This window comes from Plectropomus leopardus, chromosome 9 (genome assembly GCF_008729295.1).
Source record: "Plectropomus leopardus isolate mb chromosome 9, YSFRI_Pleo_2.0, whole genome shotgun sequence".
NCBI classification, from domain to species: Eukaryota; Metazoa; Chordata; class Actinopteri; order Perciformes; family Serranidae; genus Plectropomus; species Plectropomus leopardus.
In genome coordinates this window covers 29,650,310-29,668,921 of record NC_056471.1, presented here as the reverse complement: position 1 = coordinate 29,668,921, position 18,612 = coordinate 29,650,310, and the positions used below count along the sequence as shown (strand labels likewise).

The 18,612-nt window shown below is 37.1% G+C and overlaps 2 protein-coding genes across 5 annotated transcripts in view; both read right to left on the bottom strand.

The window, feature by feature from the left end:
• The window catches only part of tapt1a (transmembrane anterior posterior transformation 1a), a 29,340-nt gene extending 14,979 nt beyond the window's left edge, over positions 1-14,361 (bottom strand). The window contains 5 exon segments of the mRNA XM_042492900.1: positions 3,330-3,448; positions 6,989-7,119; positions 10,412-10,463; positions 10,466-10,629; positions 14,358-14,361. Of these exon segments, the coding sequence (XP_042348834.1) occupies positions 3,330-3,448; positions 6,989-7,119; positions 10,412-10,463; positions 10,466-10,629; positions 14,358-14,361 (470 nt within the window).
• Positions 12,864-18,612, bottom strand: part of ldb2a (LIM domain binding 2a) — a 123,429-nt gene continuing 117,680 nt past the window's right edge. For all 4 annotated transcript variants that reach the window (XM_042493546.1, XM_042493547.1, XM_042493543.1 and 1 more), the window contains exon 10: positions 12,864-14,797. In XM_042493546.1, coding sequence (XP_042349480.1) covers positions 14,567-14,797 — 231 coding nt within the window. In that variant the 3' untranslated portion in view covers positions 12,864-14,566. The remainder of the gene's footprint in view (positions 14,798-18,612) is intronic.

Below are 18,612 nucleotides of genomic sequence, written 5' to 3'. Positions count from 1 at the left end.
CAACAACTTAACTTAAACAAGAGAAATGAGCCCCAAACTGTTCCAGAGGAGCTGTACAGTAAGCAGCCCTCCAGTTAAGGTTTGTGAAGCCGTATCACTGACAAGCAACTGTGAGAATGAGCATGCACTCTCAGCAAACCTTCCTCGAAAATAAAAAAACAAAAAAACAAAACCCAGACATATGGGGAACCAATTCGGCTGCTCTGACTCGGGGAATGGAAACGTGACGAGAGGAGCCAAGCTACAGACACAATGGAGATGAAGAGAAACTGGTGAATGGATGTGGAGGCCAGCTCAGGACAGTGATAACATTTACTAAGCCTCGATGGGCTTTAGGGAGCGTACCTGCTTCTTCTGCAGTAGGGGCATGTGCGCGCCCTGCAGGGGGGGAGGAAGGCGGGGGAAGAATCAGACAGAGGGTGAGGTGAGCAGGAGGACAGGAAGTGCCCATTGAGGGGGGTTCAGATACATATGAAGCTGTATGATTACTGCACTGCTTTTTAGTAGTGAAAGAAGTATTCAGATCTTATACTTTTATAAGCAGCAGTACCATGCAAATATATTTTACTACAAGTAGAAGTCCTGCAATTACAATCTTCATAGCAAAAGTACAAAAGTATTAGCATTAATACAAACTTAAAGTACCAAATGTATAAATACTCATTATGCAGAATGGCCCATTTCAGAATTATATATTTTACTTGATTTCAATCACTGATGCACTTATGTGCTCATCACATTAATGTTGCAGCTGGTAAAAGTGAAGCTGATTTTCATTACTTCACATACTGCTGGGTACCTGAACCTATAATACACAAAGCAACTAGAAACTTAAGTTGTTCATTAAATGTAGTAAAAAAGTGTAAAAGAAATGCAGTATTTGACTCCAGCATTGCAGTATTTGATTTTATTTTGTAGTTTGTCTTTTTATGATACCTTTTAACTTTTCTTTTTATTCTATCCTGATCTTGCTTAAAATTATTAATATTATTAATGTCTGTGTTTACTATATTATTTTGTTACTGTATTTTTCAGTCTCTAATCTCCTGTTTACGTCAACATTAACTCTTGTCTGGTCTTTTTTCCAGCATTATTGACTAACTTCAATTGTTTTATCAGCTCTGGGGTTTATTGCCTCTGCTTTGCTTTGTTTGTCAGAGCGCTTTGTAATCTGTGTTTTTAAAGGTGCTATATAAATAAAGGTACTGGCTGACTGAAAATGACATGAGGAAGTATAAAATAGCACTTCAAAATTGTACTTAAGTATAATACTTGGATAAAAGTAGATACGTTCCACCACAGCTTTTTTCTTCTCTGTTTTACATACTTTTAGTCGACAATATAGTTAAAGTAAAACAACTGTAAAATTCTTTTGTATAAACCAACCTTTGCAAGTTAACTTCTGGACTTTCCAGACCTGTTGAATAAAATCTATCAACCTTAAAGTTATTAATATGTAGAAAAAGACAGCAACATAATGCTGGTAAGAGGTAGACCAATAATAAGATAAACCTTGACAGCTGATGTACAAGAAGTGATGGAAACCTTTACAGGAACATCTTAAAGTCTTATTTTTGGTTCATGCTAAAGATAAAAACAGCTGCTATGTCCAAAACTATAGTATATGTTGATTGTTTTCAAGGAAACCCGCAAACAAAAGTCATGAACTGATGACATATTACTGTAATAAACAGCAGTATTATGCCTTTTTCACATTTTAGCATTTTTCAACAATGCACAGAATGTGGACATTTGCTTTTAAATGTAGCAACCAGTTGTTAAACAACGCAAACATTTCTTAAAAAACCTTTTGGTGCAAGATTTTGCTCCTACAGAGTGGCTGTAGAAAACACAACAAAAGACAGTAAATGTTGCATTACTTCAAGACAAACTGTGCTCATATACCAACAAGAATAATGTGCCTCCTTAGATGTAACATATAAAGTCCTCCTGCATGATGTATACATGTGTATGTATGAACGATTCAGCTCCATGTACATGTGTAGTAGGGCTGCACACTTAATGATGAATCATAACGTCAAACGCCTCTTTGGTCAGAACTGAAAAGAAAAAAAAAACAAAAAGAAAAAAAACCCAAAACACATTAAATTTCAAAGATTTAGACTTTTTTTTTTTTTTTTTTAAAGCTTGGGGAAAATGTCCAGACATGTATTTATAATTGTCATTATTTTATTTTTAAAGTTATTTTGTGAGAAAGCAGTTTTAGGTCATTTCCTTATTTTATTGTATTGCATCGTATTTTATTTATTTTTTCTTTAGGGCTGTAACAAACTCACAAGTTGAGGATATAGAGGCTATCTTTATAAAAACATAAGCATCTTCACCGTCTACTTCTTTGCTAACGCTCAGTGACAGCCGTGCAATATCAAGTTATATCATATATCAAGAAATGAGGACAATTAGTACTCAACTACAATACTCATATCTCTCGCCTTGTTACAGGTCAGAGTTGAGCCACATTGAACCCTGTGCAACACAAACAAGGTGAGACTCATCACTTAGATTTGGAAATTTAATGCATTTTCTAGATCTAATAAATGAAAAATAAATAAATAAATAAATAAATCAACTTCAGTGAGACGCTAAAGGTGAAAACAGTTTTTCATGCTCTACTCAGTTTTGACATTTGGGGCTACTTTGCTTCCATGTCTACTTTCAGATGAGTGGAAAGACAATGTCCAAAATACATATTTAGATGTTTTTCTTTTATTCAGATTTATGTTCTGTAAATGCTCTCAAAAAGTTTAGATTCAACTGAAGATTGTAGCATTTACATATTTAAAAACAGAATTTTAAAAAACTAATAACACACACACACACACACACACACACACAGATTTTTTTTTTTTTACCGTACTCACAGGGCTGTAATAACATTCAGAATCAGAATCAGAATCAGAAATACTTTATTGATCCCTGAGGGGAAATTGCCTTTAGTTTCAGTTCCAGCCACAGGTCAAGCTGCAATTTAGATCATTTTGTTGAATGTGATTGCATTAATGTTTGTATTTGTTTCAAGTGAAAGTTCTGATTTAAGTTCACTCAGGAAGTTGAAAGCTTTTTCTCAAAATACTGAAACAAAATATCATTATTTTGTTCATTTTAAAATAAATAAATAAATAAAATATCATAATAATCAGTTGCCAGAAGATATCGGTTAAACTGTAACTGTGCAGCCAAAACATCAAAATGTCACTGTAGTCCAGATTTATACCTCAGGCTTACATGCTGTTGTGTGATTATATCTTACATTGTATGCAGGTTTTAATTTTAGTGTTTCTTTTAATACACATGTTTCTGGCTCTTACCTGAAGCCACAGCACGGCAGGGTGAGGAGGCGGAGCACGGCCAGCAGCACCCTGAGTGGGAGCAGGGTGAAGACGTACAGGAAGGCGTCCACACACAGGAAGAAGCCAAAGGTCATGAGCTGGAAAAGACACAAAGACACACCTCCGAGTCAAACAACAACAACAACGACGACTGTCAGTGTGAACCACATGCAGCAAGTAAAACCTCCAAGTTAAACAACGACCATCAGCATTGTACACCCTTTACACACATTTACTCATCATCTTTACAGTTTTTCTATATCCCTTTGGCTCATTTCTCTAATGGGAATTAATATTCTCAAAATAACATGCAAACCTCTGAACCACTGGACACTTTCTCATTCCTTCCAGCAAATTGCAAACAGCACATCTTACAGCAAATACTACAATTGTCAACAGTTTGAACAATTACCAACTGAATACATCTTGCTGATTATGTTGTTTCTCAGTTCAACATCTGTACCCTCCAAAACATGTGGTCATAATTTCATTGTTTGAGTCATCACATGCACAACAGTCCAATAAATTGTCAAAATCTGTCAGGCATACATACCATGGATAACATCACAGTTACATGGATCTCTTGGAACAACTGTCAAATTATTAAATCGTCTGTTAGGTGAAACTTGACTTAGTAAGCTGGAGTTTCACACTTTCCTGATCTCCAGTCACACATTATGTAAAGTTAGCTTCTAAGTCAAAACCATGATCTTTTCCCTTAAACTTCAGGGTGATCTGACGTGAACACAAACATCTCCCAACGTCCTCGAAACATGATCTTCAACAAAAGTACAAAACTCAGCTCAATAATAACCATCAACGATCATAGACAAAACAGCTGTCTTCTGCAAGTCACGTGTCCCGCAAGTATGCAACATGCTAACGTTGTTAGCATAAGGCTATGGCATTTACGTTGCATAAATGCCATTTCACTTCATTTCCTGCATAGTGACAATGTTTCATGAACCAATTTGTGTTTTGTTTTGTTTTTTTTTACAAGAGTGTTTGGCTGCAGGGGGTTAATGCTGTCACTATCGAGCTGTTCCCCGCATGCGCAAACAGTCTGCCATCTTGGACACCTTCCTACGGCAGCCTCACCTGGACAAACAGGTGCGTCAGTACCTGATCCGTGCCTCCAAACCGCGAATATATAAGTGGAGAGAAATGATGCTTGAAAACTGATGTCCATGCTAAGACAGCTTGTCTCAGGAAAAAAAAATGAAGAGTCACAACAATTATTTAATAATAAGAATTGATTCTAATTGTATTTATATAATATATATATATATATAATTATTAAAATTATTATTTTTTTTTATTGCATTAATTACATATATTGACAGTACATCAGCAACTGCTCAGCCGATTTTGACATTTAATGGGCGCTTTTGGAGGTTATTGAGGATGCTGAATCCATTTCTGATATTTTAAAAAATATATGTTTTAACCAGAAGTTTGCATATTCTAAACAGACAAACAAAAGAAATCCTGAGTATGGCTTCTGTTTACATGTGACATTTGCTCTGTCTGTTACCCCGAGTTTCCCCGAAAAGACAAACTGATGATTTACTCCTGAGTAGACAGTGTTATGCCGCAGCTACATACCTTCACAGTCCCCCACATACAAATAGCCATGGCTTTGTCATTTTTAAAATAAGTGAACTTAATCCAGCTGATGTCGTCTTACTCCTATTCCTAACTGAAGGCACTGAGGGAGGTTTTGTTGAAGCTGGTGGGACGGTTTTTTGTCTCTCATTGGTGGATTTTCTGTGACCTGTCAGGTGCCCAGGAAGTTGGTTCGTCTATAACACAGTGAAGTCACAGAGGTTTTATGTTTACTCACATTCCTCACTCGCCCCTGAAGGAAAAACTGGGCCAGTAGGAGCTACGCTAGTCTAAGCTCACTTTTTTGGATGTGTTTTTCTGCAGAGAGAGGGTCCACTGAACTCCAGAAACAACAAACAAAGACGAAGAAGAGGACAGCCTTTATGGCCTAACTGTGATTTAGAGCATAATTGTAAATTATTAAGTCGGGTCAGTCTTCTTCACAGGTTACATATTAACCCTTCTTTTTCAGATGCATTAGTCTTTAGCAGGTATCATTGACAAGTATGTGACAGATTCATAGAGAGAGGCAGCACCATAGAGACAGATTAGAGGAGAACACATAAGAATGATGTTTAGGTCGTGAATGCAGATTAAATACAAAAGCCAGATGTTAGTGGGTGTTAATGGGGTCTTTATGCAGAAAGGGGCTTCGGTGTATCGTTCCCATTACACCCGTAGCGAGCTCACTTCCATATAAATAAACCAACCTGGGACAAGTCACTGAGATGAGATTTGGCAGTAACGACCAAATGAGGAGTGGACTTGCAAAAAGCACGGAGAGGCGTTTTCTGTGCACTTTTTCACTTGCCTTGCTGCCAGAGGGGAACTGAGGATTGCTGGATTTTAATGCTGCTTTGTGTCCCCAGAGTCAAAATTAAACATGGAGAAGCAGCACTCAGTTTTGAATTACCACATATCTCCCAGAAAAAACTGCAGGTCCTCCTGCACCTCTCAGTTGTTTTAATCACGTCTTTTTTTTCTGCTTTTTTTTGCCTTTTAATAAATTAAATATTTATTTTTATTTTTACACTGCACTGTAACTTTTATTTTTGTATTTTTATCCTTGTCATATTTCAGGTTGTTTTTATTTTACAATATCTAGCTCTTAAATGACTTTTTTGCTGTATTTAAACATGTTTCTTGAGCACTTTGTCTCAGTGCTTTTGATGTTTTACGTAGAGCACATTTGAATTGTCTTATTGCTGAAACGTGCTTTATAAATAAACGTGTGTTGTCACCATAAACTGTCAAATGACCACAGTGCACCGTTCAATGTTGATCTTATTCTGTTTTCTGTGGGCAGCACACACTTCAGATGAACCACGAATGATGTTTGAACGCTGCCACCTGGAGGCTCAAGTGAGGAACAACAAAAACAAAGTGGTGTCAGTGAGCCACATGGCAAACTACAAGGTTAGTGTCATATCATGTTGTTTTCCATTCATCAGTCATCTGTTCTGAACTGTTCAAGTTAAAGTACCTGGAAGAGTTTATGGGTCATTATTCTTTTTACTGAGTGGTCACTTTGTATAAATAATGTTTAAAATTATGACAAAAAGAATGTTGATGTTTTAAAATTGTGTATCTGACTAATTTCTACATAAAAAACATGAAGGTTTTTGGGGTTTTTTTGGTCTAGTCTGGCTTTTTGTTGTTCTGTTTTGTTTTATCTTTCTGTATGTGGATTGTTGTGGTTTTTTGTGATGAAAATTAAATAACAACATATTTTTTTTAAAAAAACCCACTAAGTTTCATTTATAAACATATGAAACTGCAGAAGCATGATGTTTATATTTTGTTTTGTAAAGCTTTAAACAATATTATTATTATTATTTAACTTGGTTTAACGATGAATTAAGTTCAGCATTAGTGCAAAAACATCTGCAGAGAATTTCAGGTTGGGGACTGACATCGTCTGACTGAGTTGTGGGCGGACTGTGAGCTGTGAACTCAACAAGAAGACAGCAGACAGATGGAGATAAATGAAGAGAAAAGGGGAAGCTCAGTTCAGGACTTGTGTCATAAAGTACCTTCTCCAGCTCCTTGGGAATGCGCATGCATGTGTAAACTTTCTCCCTGCGCTCGGTGTATTTTGCCTCATTGTGTTCCAGGAAGTAGCCTCTGGTGAGCTCTGCGCTAATGAAGCGCGTCAACGAGGGATCTGGAACAACATCAGAGCAGCAGTGTTACCACAAGGCCATTGTCTGCAACAATTACAAGCACAGCCATAGACACAATGAGAGCGCCAACGTTTTCACGCTGCAAAGTGAAAGAAAAGGAAACTTCTCTGGATGGTGAAAACTGGGAGTTAGCCAAAATTCTGAACACGGCGTTTAATTCAGTGCACCATGAATACATTTTTTTATAATGGCTGAGCATGCAAAATGAACTTTTTGGGGCCTTGAGCAGGTTTTGTCGTGGCCAACATGAGTGAAAGAAAGTAAAGTGATAATGTATCTCTGGTAACTCCAGCAGTTTTTGAATACTTATCTTGCTAAGGCTAAGTATGATCATTTACATTTTTAATTAATCTGCCTTTTTTTATTTTTAGATAATGTATTTTTTCAATTCTTTTGCAATTAGTCACTTAATTTATTTGATCTATGAAATGTCATAAAATAGTCAAACATCTCATAAAGTTCCCAGGGCCCACAATGATATCTTCATATGGCTTGATTTGTCATACCAAGCAGCCAACATTTTAAAATAAAAAATTTTAGTTTTTTTTTTTTTTTTTTTAAATCAGAACAACTATCTGATTGGCAGAATTGTTGCCAATTATTTTTAAGTCAATCAACTAACAATTAAGCTCTAAATAAGACAGCTGTTTATCTGGTTTATCTGGTCACTTTCCTTATAAAAGGCTGCATCTTTACATCAAGGCAGAAATATCTCCTGTAATGAACGAGGTTAACAAATCAAAGAAAAAGGGGGAAAAATACAGGGACATTTTCTAAAATAGAAAATAGGACAAATATGTAGACCTGACTTTATTCTAAACGCCCCTCATACTGTGCTGAAATTATTTCCACTTGACTTGAACCTGTCAAACACGTCAAGCTTCATACACTGGAGACAAAGATAAATTCACTGTGCGTTAAACGTCACATGACCTTACGGTACAGAGTTGGCTCAACAGCCAACAGTTTTGCTGTTAAAGTCGAAGACACACACAGAGCTGAAACACGTTGAAATTACATGTAATTTAAATTAAAAAATGCTCCATATTTTCAAGTAATATTTCACCCACAAACATGCCTGGGTTACAGTTAACTGTCACATAAACCTTAATCAAATAATAGTTTTCTCTTGTGCAAAGTTGCATCTTATCTCAGCCACAGTGTCTTTTGTCTTTGTTCTTTACACTGTCCAATATTTATTCAGCAGTGTTTACTGAACAGCGGGATGTGCCCTTTACTTGATTAAATTAACAATGAGCTGAGTCAACTGAAGATCCAACACGCGTCAAACCAAAATCTGTGGTTCAGTGAGACGTTTCAGGTAAAGACTGCCACCACCTGCATTGCCATTTACACAGAGGCACACATTTTGAAAGCTGAGATTTTGGTGTATATGATTCTGTGACCCATATGTTGCTTTATGATGTTGGAGCATAAAGTAAAAAAAAAAAAAAAAAAAGAAAAGACCAAAGGTCCACAAATGAAGGGTCAAAACAGTTATTCAGGAACAATTGAGTATGTTTATCAAATGCCAATCATTTTCTCAATTAACTGATAAACCATTTTGTCCATTAAATGGTCGAAAATAGTGAACCATTCTGGTTATAATATGGGTAGCTTATTTAACCCTTTGAAACCTGAGCAAATCGGCTTGATTTCTCACGAAAAAAAAGGAAAAAAGGCCAAGAGTAACTCGGCAAGAAATGACCCAAAAGTTAAAAAAAAAAAATGTAAAAGAACATAAACAGGATGATCTGAAAAATGTATAAAATAAAAATAATTAATATAAATACTACTACAAATAATATTAATAGCATGTTTTAAAGGTTTCAATGCTTGCGAAAGGCATCTGAACGCAGCACAAGAAAACTGTCGATCCAGGTGTCAAAGGGTTAAATGTCATTTAAAATCAGACCCACAGTCAAAAACCAAGAATACATTCATCCTATATGACAAAAACACAGATTTCTCACATTGGAGAATCTAGAAACGGTGCGTGTTTGCTTGAAAATAACTGCAACAATTTACAGATGATAAAAATAGGTGCATTTCATTTTCTGTCTATTATATTTTTTTTACTGTTGATTTTTAAAGAAAACATGCTGGTTGTGGGAGGCACATTTTCTTTAAAAATGGCCAAAATTATACCATTTATCATAACCAGGCACTGTAACTCTGTAAGAGGAGAGGGACTGCTGGTGTGTGTAACTTTGATTGAAGTTATTTTGGGTTTTGTTATGGTGTTTTTACCCTTCATTAAGCTACAAATACTTTTCTTTGAGCCTCACTGAGTAACTTGGGGAAAACGGTTTATTTTTGGCAAAATCTTAAAATGACACATAAAATAAAGTGATTTTGATGAAATATCACTATTCTAAGATTAGAGTAATTATGTGTTGTTGTTTTTTTTTATGGAAATATTCATCCCACATTATGTGTTAAAGAACTTTCAGAAAATTTAAAACTCCAACAATAATTTCTGTTTTTACTATTTCTTGTAATAATGGTGTAATTCTAGCATTTTTTTTAAAGACTGATGAAGAGGATGTAGAAGAATAGTCTAGTGTGCAGACTTTTTGATTTGTTTTGTTTTGTATTATTGTTTTCACACCTTGTTTTTGTCATCTGGGTGTGCTTTTGTGAACTTTTTTACATAATTTTTAAAGAAAATATGCCTTCCAAACTAACATATTTTTTCCAAAAACATCTCTGGCAAATAATAAATACAAAATACAGCCATTTAAAGTCGTATGTCCCTCCACAAGCCAAAATGAGAGCCATAAGTACTTCCCCAGTGCTTAAGAAATTATTTGACATGCCTCCCCCTTTGTTGCACAACCCCCCCCTCCCCTCTCATAAATAACGAACAGTCCCTTAATCACATAATATTTGGTGCTTACTGAAGTTTCAGCAGCTACAGGCGGTTTGTGCAGCCGTACAAAGTAACTTTTGACAGTGACAGAGAGGATGCAGAGCTGGTTTAGGAGAATGACTTCATTGTGAGTCACAGAGTTGTTTTTAGCGAGCAGTCGCTTCATTATTAGCCACTTAATCAAGCTAACACTGACTGTAAAGCCAAAAAAACAACCGTTCACGGCTCTTGGCTCAGCGTTAACGTTACTCCTTCACGTTTTCTAACTTAAACAGGGACTGTTATTAGTGTAGTGTTATTTTTAGGAAGTCAAAACAGTAATAATACTCAGAGTCAGTGAACTAAACGGACACATTTTGACGCCTGAGCGTTGATTAGCTGTAACGTCAGACCGACGGTTACTGCGGGCTGCTCGCGCTGCTCCCTCCTGACAGCGCTAATGTCGTAAAATCTAAACCCAACGTCTCCGGCAGCTCCGCGGTTTATACCGATTTTACGGACCTGTGCAAATCCTCCCACGGTCGTTTCTGTCTTTTCTTTAACTCAATTTCTGCTTCTTTCTCCTCTGACAGCTCGGTCCCGACGAGTCCGCCATTTTTACTTGGAAGTCCGCGTCGCTCTGTGCGACGTCACCGCGGGAGGAAAAAACAAACGACGTCACACGGCGGACGGCGGCTCTTATTTTGAAAATCTCACCCTAAAAAGAAAAGTCGAGTTACTATTTTTTAAGTTAAATTTCACATTCATAAAGGCAAATTTATAGGCAATATGAAGGAAAGACGCGCTGATTAGAGTAAATTCTTTGTAATGTCCAAGGCTGCGCAAATGATGTAGACTTTTGTATCTTGTAGATACTTAATATTTTTGTTTTAAAACGTTTTTAAAGGTCATTCTCCTCGAGCCTAAAAGAAGGAGCGTTTCTTTTATACATCTCTGATGTACACTTTATTTTTTTATATGGGACAATGAACTTGTGCTCATAAGTTTATGTTATTGGAGTCTTAATTATTATTATTAATAATAATAATAATTATTATTATTGTTGTTGTTGTTGTTGTTGTTGTTGTTGTTGTACTTTCATGATATAGAGGAGTTGGCAGAAAAAGACCGTCTTTGTGAAACTGTTATTAATTCATTATTATTATTTATTATTATTATTATTATTATTATTATTATAAGTTATAATAATGGGATAATCTATACATTTTTAAACTGTTTTTTAAAGAGCTGATGAATATGACACAAAAACATATATGCCATATGCCAAAAATAGATTATTATTATTATCATTATTATTACTATTGTCTTTTTTATAAATAATAAGATTCGCCTCGTAGTGAAACTGAATTGGTCACAAAATTATTTTTTACTTGTCTGATTAAAATCTAGTTAATATTTAGGGATCATGTGCTCTTTGTAGCGTTGTCAAAAAATAATCTGAGAAAGGAAAACAGTGACATAAAACAATGATTAAATGAAATATTGTTGCAGTACTCACTCAAATCCACTTGGTGTCGACAAATTTCCACCAAATCTTTCTGGATTGAAAGTCTACCCAACAACAGCACCGAGGCCTCTGCATACTGAGCTATCTGGACAACTTTGCAAAGTAGTTCACTTTTTTGTCTTGTTCCACGTTTCACTTATTATTATATACAGAATTATTCAGATATATCAGGTTAGAGATGGGCGGGCAGATCAAATCCAGGTAATACATTACAGAATAGTGACCAAAAAAAAGTTTATTATCCTTGTGGACAAGACGAAGCACAACTACAACCTACTTCCTGAAGAACTGTAAATTTTGGGCCTATTCTTTATAGTTTTTTATGTCAATTTTTTAACAGCGTGCCCCACTACAGGAAACAACATAACTGTAACAGATATACTGCTACACACTGCAGAAAAAAATAGACGCTCAGAAACTCTTTTACCACAAGAAACATTAATATTTTTATGTTACCGTCACATTCCAGGACTTAATGATGTCCTACATTTCCCAGAATGCTTAATAACCTCTAGGGAGCAGCAGAGAAGGTGTTTGAACCTGTAGTTAAGATTTTGAATTAAAAGTGAACACATGAGCATGTGAATAAAACCAGGTAAGTAATTAGCGTATGATTGTGCATGTTTACGATAACGTCATATTAAAAACACAAGCTGTCTTGTGGTTTCTGACAGCTCTTGGGTGTAAACATCTTTATTTTATCTCTGGTTTTCCTGCAATAGATTTCTCCCAAAATGGCAGCTCTGGAAAGAAGTTTTTGCAATATTTTTGAGAGTCGTCGGACCAAACGTGACTTTCACATCCCTGAATCATTGTATGAGGTTGTTTCTAATAATCTAAGTTCTAAAGAAACGAGAAAAATTAAGCAAAAAACAAACACCTCTTATATATAGAAATGTATTGTTATAAGATTTTCGTCTAAGACATAAACTGGGAGGAAATTGTTCCTTTTCCTGAAAAAACAGTCAAATTTACCACTTTTGTTTTAGCCAAACAGCTTGGCAATTTTTCCAACTTGATGAAAAGAAGAAAATCTAACTGCAACGTCCACTTTGCAGCTGTTCATGAGGTTTCAACTGTATTTTATTTTCTTCCTCAACAGATCAAGGATCAAGGATGTCTTTATTATCCCCGAGGGGCAATTTGCTTCACAGCTCGATGCTACTAAGTACTTTTTTTAACTAACATTTTGGAGCGTTTTAAGGACTTTTTGCTACGTAGAAAAGTAGTTTTGAAGGTCAAGAATGACCTTTGCAATGATTTATCAAACTAATCAGTGAATAAATAAATAACAGATGCTACATGCACACATGATGCATGTAACCAAACTCCTTTGTAAGCACGGTTTATTGGCACACATAATGGTAAAGCATACCAGACATCAGATATGACACTGAACACCTCTGCTATATAATGTACAAATGGTGTCTAATAATACTAGGCTCAAACATATTTAGAAATGTGTTAGCTTCCTTACAAATGCACAAATAAATACCCATAAGATCCAATTGTATAAAGACACGTGTCGCTGTCTTCTTGCCCATTTTCAAACCAAAAGTCCAACAAAAAAAGATCAGGGATATATTATCAATTCAATTAAAGATTAAAGAACAATTGTGAGCACAAATACAGGGACCTCAAACCATTTCTGCCGGGTGGCTGGGATTTAATCTGTGCGTTGTTTTTTAAAATGTAAAATTTATGTCACAGAATATACAAGAAATATGAGTGTGACTGTTTAAGTTTGTGGCTTTGGTTCTGCACTAGCTAAAGAGGATGAGAACTTTTTTTTGTTGTTTTTTTTGTTATTGACGGAAGCAAAGCAGCGTCCATCCAAACCACCCAACAGAAATCTGAACCTCCTGTACAAAAACAAAACAGCTGCCATATCCAAACTGGTTTCAGTGGCTGATTTACAGTGGACAAAATAGATTCCACCTCTATTTACAGAGCTACAAACCTTGTAACAGTGTTCCCAAACTGATGAACCCAAAAGGAAAATGATGTGTTTTTAAAAAGTACATATATCAAACAAAATAAAAATCCTATAAAATCATGCAGGAAAAGGCTTTAGTATCAGTTTGGGAGTAGGTCGTTAAAGGGAAAGAAGTCCAATTTCTCGAGGAGGGAAAGAAAAATAAAAAATCAACATTAATGCATCAATGCGTGTCGGCAAAGTTCACATACTGATCGGCAAAATTACAACGTGACTGCAAAGGATTCTGAGAGAAGCAAAATACCAATAGACCACGAACACAATCAAACTGGTTTGCATGAAATCACAATCTGTGACGACCGCGGTAATGTGGAAAAAACAATCCTAGGACAAGATTTTCCCTCGTTTGAAAGGAGTCCATAGCGGTAGAGAACTTTTTATTTCCTCTTAATTGGAAATGGAAATAAACAGCAACAGCAGAAACAAACCAACAGCCGACTGAATTTCCAATAAAAATGCAATTGCCTCAAACAATGTTTCATTTGTCTCCGATGTGGTTAGACGCTTCCATCGGCTCTGTTAAAAAACACCTTGCCTTCTCGCCGTTGAGCTTGCCATTTTTGAGACATTTTGTTTGTTGTTTTTATTCTTCTTCTTTTCTCCCCTCTGTCTACTGTCAGCATGATGACTCGTGACCTGCAGGTCAACCAATCACAGCTGTAGTACTCCACCAGACGAGAGGTTTGTATCTGAGGGAGAATTTGATCTGCAATTTTCCACTGCATTCTTGAAGAAAAAAAAAAAAAAAGCCCCCGCCTCGGTATTTTTACATTACAGTTGCATACGATTTGTACGCACTTATTGTCTTTGACATGTGGATATTGCTGTGCAATGCTGTCAGTACTCATAGTTCTCCGAGATGTTACGGTGATTCAGAGAAGAAGAAAATATCCAGAATATTTTTGGCTGGACGAGCCAGTGGTGAGTTTGCAGATTCTGATTCAGTTCGTTGTTATGAGGCGTAGAAGCGCTGCCCTCGGGGGGAGGGGAGAGTTTAAAAAGTTCAGTCCACACGGAGTCAAGGATCTGTTGTTTTCCTCTTCTGCTTTTGTTTTACTGCGAGGGCTGGGGCGCCGTGCTCTCGGGCTTGCTGTCCTGGGCGGCGGGGGGTTTGCTGCTCCAGGGAGCGTTGTTGCCCAGAGCCGGGGAGCTGTTGAAGTCGTCCTCGTCGTCCAGGCCGTTGGTGGCGTCGTACTGCGTGTTCTCCAGGCGGGTGATCAGACGTTCGTCCTCATCCCCGAACTCGCCGCCCATCAGGGTGGGCTCGCCCACCACCATCACGTCCTGCAGAGAGCGGGGAGAGCAAGTTTACAAACTGAAGAGAAAAGATATTAAGAAATGTTTCTGCTCATTTTTAAAAAAAGGTCGAGTCATGTTCAAGCTGTGTGGTTTTGCAGACATTTTATTCACATACTTTTTTTTAAGATTATTCTTTTGGCTTTGATGTCTTTTTTAGGTAGGAGTGTTTTTGTGTGTGACGGGACGACGTGCAGCAAAGGGCCGCAGGCTGGAATCAAACCAATGGCCACTGCAGTAAGGACATAACCTCTGCACATGGGACGTCCGCTGTGACCACACGAGTTACTGAGCGTCTCTTATTCACATAATGCTGCTTTTGTGCATTAACATGAGGTCACTGTTTTATATCACATTTGTTTTCAGGGAATGAGCCAAGAAATGTGGTTTATTTCTAAACCAATATAAAGTTCTGGTTTATCCAGCGAGGTTTTGATTAGGATTCTTACACACAGTGAGGCCTCATTCACGGATATGTGCATTAAAATGTCTTTACTCTGAGCACAAAATAAGTGTGCACACCAAATTACAGTCAGATTCACGACACGTACACAACAACCAACCAGGCGTATGTTCATGAATTATTTTTAACTGTAAGGTGCATGCCCACTATCTACATCAGCATACTGCCACGCCCCCATTTCTCTATAAAAGGAAACACGTTTGCCTCCGGCGTATCACGGAGTACGCGGTGCAGTTGCTGTCATCGCCAATGCAAATGTTTGATTTCAATCTTTTTCTGGGTACAACTCTCAGAAAAAAGCCACGTTGCCGTTATCGTAGTGCAGCTGAAGCGAGACAGAAAAGGAAGGAGGAAAAGATGGCGATGACTTGCAGCAAAGGGGTTGAAATCACAGCTGGGCCACCACAAACGACTGAGCCTATATGGGGCGCAGACTCTACCAGGTGAGCTAAAGATTGCTCCTGTCTATGTATTTTTAGTGATATAAAATTTAATGATAAATAAAGTACCAGCCAAGCTTTGGTCTGAGGAAGTTCTTCATTTGTTGGTGGATCACGAACAAATTTGGGTGAGAAACCATTGATTAATCCCAATTTTTTTTACAGATTTGTGCACAAAACTATCATACGCATGCTTTAAGCACAGATTCATGCTGTTTGTGAATGAGGTCCAACGTGGTCTTCCTTCTAGAGAAGAGTACGCAAAAATATAACTTTGTGTGTAAATATAAAAGTAAAACTGAAGCCCAGTAAACTCAAACACCTGCGTCCTTCACAGGTTGTTCAGGAACCCGAGAGGCAACTCAGATTTACTGCAGAGGGATTTTTTTATCCTTTCAAAATTTAAATATGTGTGAAAATACGTGTTACAAATCGAACATGCTTTACCTTTTGCAACAACATATCTTTGTGAAAGATTAAATAAAAAGTAAATACAGGTGAAGACTGCAGTCTGAGGCTCATATGACTTCCTGACCGACAACCCACATCTGCTGGGTATATGCAATGCAAGTTTATACTATTTATGTTATTTTATATTATATTTAGTTTGACGCAGTTAACAGTTAACTTAAAAAACATGGGAAGAGGACGACGAGCAACTGGCCTAAAATAAGCAAGAAATTAGTAAAAAGTGAGAAAAAAATTACCTGAAATAAGAAAAAAAGTCTTTAAAAAAAAGAAAGAAAAAAGTGAACTCAAGAGAGTGCTAAAAATGTAACCTAATTTTAAAAAATATAATTAAGAGAACTATAAAAATAGTTTTCTGGACATTTTCCCGTCGTGTAGAAAGGTGTCCCTGCTTCGTCTCTCTTTCAGCAAAGAGGTCCCTGAAGACCTCTGCTCGAACATATTAAAAAATCCTTTTAATCCTCTTTAAAGATGTATTTAATTTTGTCTTATTGCTGACCAGGCTACAAACACACGTCTTATTAAAACAGAATACAAACATATTTACCCCTTTTTCCTCTTGTTCAATGTGATTCCTTCTGTCTTTACTACACCCACTTTTAGTTTCACATTATTTAAGACAGTCCATAAAACTGGCACACAAATATAATCAATTTTTACACAGGCACCCGTGACGTGTTCTCAGCTGTGTGCAGGACCGTCCACATTCAGCCCGGGGCCGATTCAGAATTAATATGCTTAAAGTGAGAGAGAAATCACCAGAGAAGAAATTAATTCATATCTGTTTCATCTAATTCTGAGACCAAAGCGCCATCTGAATACCAAGTGAACTCACATCCGCCCAAAACAAGACCCTATAACATCTGCAATACTTCACATACATGAATATGCGTGTTTGTCTGTTTCACATCATTTTATGATTTTTTTAAGAAAAAATTAAACAGAGGGTTAAACACTCTTTCTTTGTTTTATTTTAACTTTATCCTACCTTATCTTGGTTCTTGTCTACCTCTCTGGGATGTTTTTTTAAGTGTCTGTTATAAAAATGTGCTTTTTTCACAGACGTCTTGAGGTTGTTTACGTATAGATAATGACACTGTTTGTATGATTACATTGAAACAAATAAAAACTGAAATTATTAAAAAAATAAATACAACAAAGGGTTAAAAATACAACAAGGTCATAAAGACAAACACTTTGATTCAGCAGCTGATGTCTCTACAGCTGCTGATCTATTTTTGTGTGTTTACAGCGATTTCTGTTTCCAATCGAGCGAGGAGCGCCCAAACCCCCTACCATGGGAGGTATTTTCTGCTTCAGCACAGACCCCCTGCTCTGCAAAGACTTTGTGTGTTTCGGTGTGTTTAGGACAGACGTTGGCGTATGCAGTGATCCTCCTCTCTATGGTCGACCCCTCTCGAAGCGCTCGGTGCAAATGAAACCTTCCCCGTACAGAAAGCGGATTCCCCCGGCGCTCTGTTCCCGCCCCAATCAATACTCATCATGTAAGACATATTTCACAGAGACGGCCCTCTCACAGCGGGTCAGGGGACAGATTTAGCTGTTATCCCATCGCTATCTGTGACTGTCGTGATGAGTCTTTAGAGAGAGCAGCGCTTGTTTTGTGACGTGTTTCGTGGAAAATTCTTCTGCACTTCATGAATTAAAGAAGAATTTCATCGACATAACAAGAGTCCTCATATAAAACGACGTCTCTGAAGTAGAAAGACGCAAATACTACTGGAATCTGTGCAACACGACCGGGATAAACAGAGAAAAAGGACGCAAGAGGTAGAAAACCTACAACTACCAGAATGCACTGCACTGCACCAGATGAATAAATGCTCCTACTGGTCGGGGACGTAATGTGAGCTTGTCCTTTTGACACAGTGACGCCGGCTGGTAACTAACAATCTCATGTTACTGTTAAAAAGTGAGAAGAAAAGAGAAACACACATACCGCCCAAATTGTTTTGACACAAAGCTGATTAAAAATCATCTATGACTCTCTTTAAGTCAGGGATATTCATTTTAGGATGTTTTTGTATTTTAGGATGTTTCTCCGATTTTAGGAAATTTCTAGGATTTCAGGACATTTCTCAGACTTTAGGATGTTTATAGAATTTCAGGACGTCTTTCCGTCCTGTAAGAGGGATCCCTCATCATCCTCTGCCGCTCTTCCTGAGGAAAACCATGCTTTGTGATAATGGGCTCTATAAATAAAATTGACTTGACTTGACATTTCTAGGATTTTAGGACATTAAGGGGTTGAGCTCGGACCTGTTTCGGGGGGTGCTGGGGATCCTCCACCGGCACTTTTTTGATAAACAAGCTCTATTGTGGTGCTGTTTTTATGAACTCCGACACCTAATCTATACTACAAGTACAAAAACAATTCCCAGTTTGAGTCACTTTATTTTTATTGTAAATTA